The sequence below is a fragment of the Procambarus clarkii genome, chromosome 48 (assembly GCF_040958095.1).
Source record: "Procambarus clarkii isolate CNS0578487 chromosome 48, FALCON_Pclarkii_2.0, whole genome shotgun sequence".
Taxonomy (NCBI): domain Eukaryota; kingdom Metazoa; phylum Arthropoda; class Malacostraca; order Decapoda; family Cambaridae; genus Procambarus; species Procambarus clarkii.
Genome location: NC_091197.1, coordinates 6,803,893 through 6,808,335, shown reverse-complemented (window position 1 = coordinate 6,808,335; position 4,443 = coordinate 6,803,893). Strand labels below are relative to the sequence as shown.

The 4,443-nt window shown below is 37.0% G+C and overlaps 1 protein-coding gene across 1 annotated transcript in view; it reads right to left on the bottom strand.

The window, feature by feature from the left end:
• The window catches only part of LOC123764905 (zwei Ig domain protein zig-8), a 60,942-nt gene extending 57,437 nt beyond the window's left edge, over window positions 1-3,505 (bottom strand). Inside the window, exon 1 of the mRNA XM_045753103.2 lies at window positions 2,971-3,505. Coding sequence (XP_045609059.2) covers window positions 2,971-3,028 — 58 coding nt within the window. The 5' untranslated portion in view covers window positions 3,029-3,505. The remainder of the gene's footprint in view (window positions 1-2,970) is intronic.
• Window positions 3,506-4,443: the final 938 nt, after the last annotated feature.

Sequence of the window (4,443 nt, the reverse complement as noted above, 5' to 3'; positions counted from 1 at the left end):
AATTATAGGCTTCAGGCCCACTCACTTAGACTAGGTTGGCACAGCTTCTTGTAGGGGTCCGCACTCGATCCCCGATGGTCAAGGTGCTTAGGCAATATTCCATCCCTTTATCGTCATACTCCGGCTCCTTACCCTTATATCTCCTCCTCCCCCCCCCCCCACCTAGTGTTATTTAAGCATACTTTTGCGTCTCTTTTCTCATAATCACCTTTAACCTTCTCATAATCACCTTTAACCACATAATTATATGATACCTGTTGCCCGAGAACAATTTTGACCGTTTAAATGTGTTTAATTTACAGACTGGTTCATAGTATAGGCCAATTTACATTTGTGAGAAAAAGTTTTTTGTCATTTTAATAATTTTACATATTGGAATAATTCCAGTTTTCTGAGCATAATTGTTATCTTGAGGTTATCTTGAGATGATTTCGGGGCTTAACGTCTCCGCGGCCCGGTCCTCGACCAGGTTCCTTTTTTGTTACACGACCCCAGGAAGCAGGCCGTAGCAGCAGTCTACCTCCCAGGTACCTATTTACTGCTAGGTAATAGAAGCATGAAGGTGAAAGAAACTTTTTGCCCATTTGCTTCCGCCTCCACCGGGGATCGAACCCGGAACCTCAGGACTACGAATCCGAAGCGCTGTCCACTCAGCTGTCAGGCGCCCCTGACAGAACTTAAGTTTTTAAAACCTTGTTTCAGATTCTGAACATAGTTTACGAACTCCTTTTTATATAAATTTCAACTATTATCTTTTAGCCATGACTGCTTCAAGTACCTCTAATGGCTCTATACATTAAATTATCATAGACAGGTAAGTTATGCATCTACTTATTCATTTAAATTAATATATTGTTATATTAAGTATTATTTTCTAAAATGTACGAACATTTCATGACATAACTTTTTTTCTTTCACATTTCGGAAGCAGTTGTATTCTGCTAATGCATAAATGATCTATGGCAGCTCCACCAGGGCCGTGATGAGTCCTCATCACGGCCATTGGTGGATTTGTTCATTTGATTCATCACGCTATTGTGATTTCTATGTGGATATATGGCAGTTTTTACCATGTTACACCGAGAGATTTCGCTCTTATTAATTATATAAAAGGAAAACATAGCTGCCTCTTTTGATCTTATCGTGTATAGAACCCTCATGGTCTTATTCTGTATAGGACCCTCATGGTCTTATTCTGTATAGGACCCTCATGGTCTTATTCTGTATAGGACCCTCATGGTCTTATTCTGTATAGGACCCTCATGGTCTTATTCTGTATAGGACCCTCATGGTCTTATTTTGTATAGGACTCTTATGGTCTTATTCTGTATAGGACCCTCATGGTCTTATTCTGTATAGGACCCTCATGGTCTTATTTTGTATAGGACTCTTATGGTCTTATTCTGTATAGGACCCTCATGGTCTTATTCTGTATAGGACTCTGATTATTCTTCACCTTTCTTTCTACATTCCTCTCGACTTTCATGGTCTTTTCCTATAAAGGAATTTCATGGTCTTTTCCTATAAAGAAATTTCATGGCCTTTTCCTATATAGGAATTTGATGGCCTTTTCCTATAAAGGAATTTTATGGTATTTTCCTGGACAGGAATCTTGTTGAAACACACCAATATACAAGATCTTTGATTCACTCTATTTAAAAAAATATTAACTCTTATTCACAATTCAGGCTCTCAAAAACACATGCAAATATCGCACACTTTTAAATCAAATTTAATTGGTATAAAATATATGTTTTAATTTAATTATTAGTACTTTCATAATTAATAAAATGTAGATAGCATATAGCGTACTGAAAGACTGTGAACTATGAACTCTTATATAACGAGTACCTGAAGATAGGATAGGTTAGACTTATGTGAGTTAGATTAGGATAGGTTAGACTTATGTGAGTTAGATTAGGTTAAGTTAGATAGGTTAGGTTAGGTTAAGTTAGATAAATCAATTTAGGTTAGATTAGGTTTGGTAGGTTAGACTAGCTTTGGTAGGTTAGGTTAAATTAGATTAAGCTAGGTTATGTTAGGTGCGTTAGATTAAGTTAAGTTCGGTTAATTTAGGTTAGATGAGGGATTACGAGATACGTCTTAATGACTACCAGGGTCATTAAAATATATATTCCGTTTTTTTAAGCTTAAAAATAAAATTTAAACACAAAAAATATTAAGGGTTTATGTATACTCTCACTCTGTATACCAGAGGAAGTATTCCTTTCAGTTTACCTACCCAGAAGCAACTGAAAAAAACAGAGTCTATTTTTATTTTTTTTAAGCCAACTTACACTACATGGAACATGAATTATGACTCACAATGTACTATGAATAATTTAAGAATGGTTTGTATAACCAGAATTAAAATATAAACCTATTTAACAAAATAATTTATACCAATGCACAACCCTTTGTAATACTTAAAAACTTTCTTGAGAAGCTTCTTAATATTCGCAAAACGATCAAGAAAAAACAGTTAAGGTATCATTATTTTGGATTTTTTTTTAATACGGATCATTTCAGATCTTTTTCTGTATTTCAGTTTCTGTTCTTGAGAACAGACGCACTTATATACAATAGTAGGGAAAACATACGTAAAGCAAGCCCATTTTCCTTAGACAAACATTTACAATCTCAATAAGAGATACACACAAACACACAAAAAGGTATTAAATTATACACGCATATACACACAAATACACACACTCGTGTATAAACATACACAGTGGTATAAATACAAAAATACCCTTGTGAATGAAGGCAAACATACACAGGAATGAGAACACACACACACACACACACACACACACACACACACACACACACACACACACACACACACACACACAAGGGAGCAGCAGTGACTAGCACACAGCTGTCTACTAACTTAACAATTTATAGAGAGTTAGCGGCGTCGAAGATCACAGCCGACACCTCAGCCAGCACCAACAGTAACTTACTTACCTATAGCGGCAAGGGTGAGGGAGCAGCCGATGGCCCCGGAGCGAGCACACCAAACCATCGCTAGTGAACTCTGGCGGGAAGATTCCGTAGACTACTTCGTGATTTTTTGGGGGGCGCGTCAGGTCTTGCTCCTCTGGACAACTTATCTATGCTCTTATTTAAACTTGTTAACTTGTTCCACTGAGAGATCACAAGATAATTATCTCAAGAAAAATTGGTTAACTTGAATACCTTAAATAATTACTTTCAAACCTATACACTTACATTAAACGTTTTACCAAGTTCTACTTTCAATGAAGTCAGGGGCAGGCGAAGGGAATATAGTTTCTCGAATATGCAGATTTATTTCAATACAAATATATTTGTTTCTCCTCAGCACATTGATCCTAACTGCTCAGGCGAAGAAATAAAATGGCATAACCAAATAATTTAGATATCTACACTGAAGGCGGAGGTGAGCGAGTCACAGCTCAGTTTACAGGGAGCGGAGTGAAAGTTCTGTGGGAGAGGCAACACGACACAACCACCCACTACAGTGTCTGCCAGCCAACTGGCGACCCTGGTCGACACTGGGAGGTTCCTGCCACTGGCACGGGTTGCCAGCGAGGCGTTCACGCGGTCACTTATCACAAAAACTTGACCAGCAATACATATGTATGTCCTTCAGTATTTTAATATATGGTTGTGTATGAGTGTATTATATCATTGAAATTTAGTATATTGGTTTGATTCGGTGTACTGTTTAAGGCCTATCAAACTATGAAGGGTTATTAAGGCCGCCACAATACCAAACTGACCGACATGGAAGTTTAATGATGGTCTTAAGGCCTGTCAACCTCTGGAGGGTTATTAAGGTCACCAAAACAGTTTACTGACCATCTAGCAAGTATACTTTTGTCTTGATCATTATCAAAGACTAAAGTAAACTTTTAATACTTTCAGAGTATATTCCTCGAGAAGCGTGGTACAGTATAGTGCTGAACAGTATAGTATAATGAATAATCTTAAATCACATTATATCACTATATTGTCCTTATATTAAAACTTTATACAGTATTGTATAGATGATAATTTAATGTTCATTTCTATTAGATATCAAATATGATAAATCAATTATTATATTATATTATTGTATCTTAGTCATGCAATGTTAGTCAATGTTGCAAGACACAGTGACCAAGAGCAACACCGCAATGCCACCTTCACCACCAACTCTCACCGCTGTTCAATACACTAGAAGCCCTTGTTCGAGATTTGTAAAATCCGTTTGACTGTTTTCCAGCTTTGCATAAGCCCCTTTCATAATATTTACGAACCCTTCTGGTATTAATGCAAGTGTCATGTCCACGCTAAAGCAATTCAACTCCTGGATGACATCCTCTTAAGCCGTAAAACCCGCTTAGTTTCCAGTCCTCCTGTTCCCACCTTCAATAATTTATATTTGCTGGGATTAACCTCTTGCTGTTATTTGTC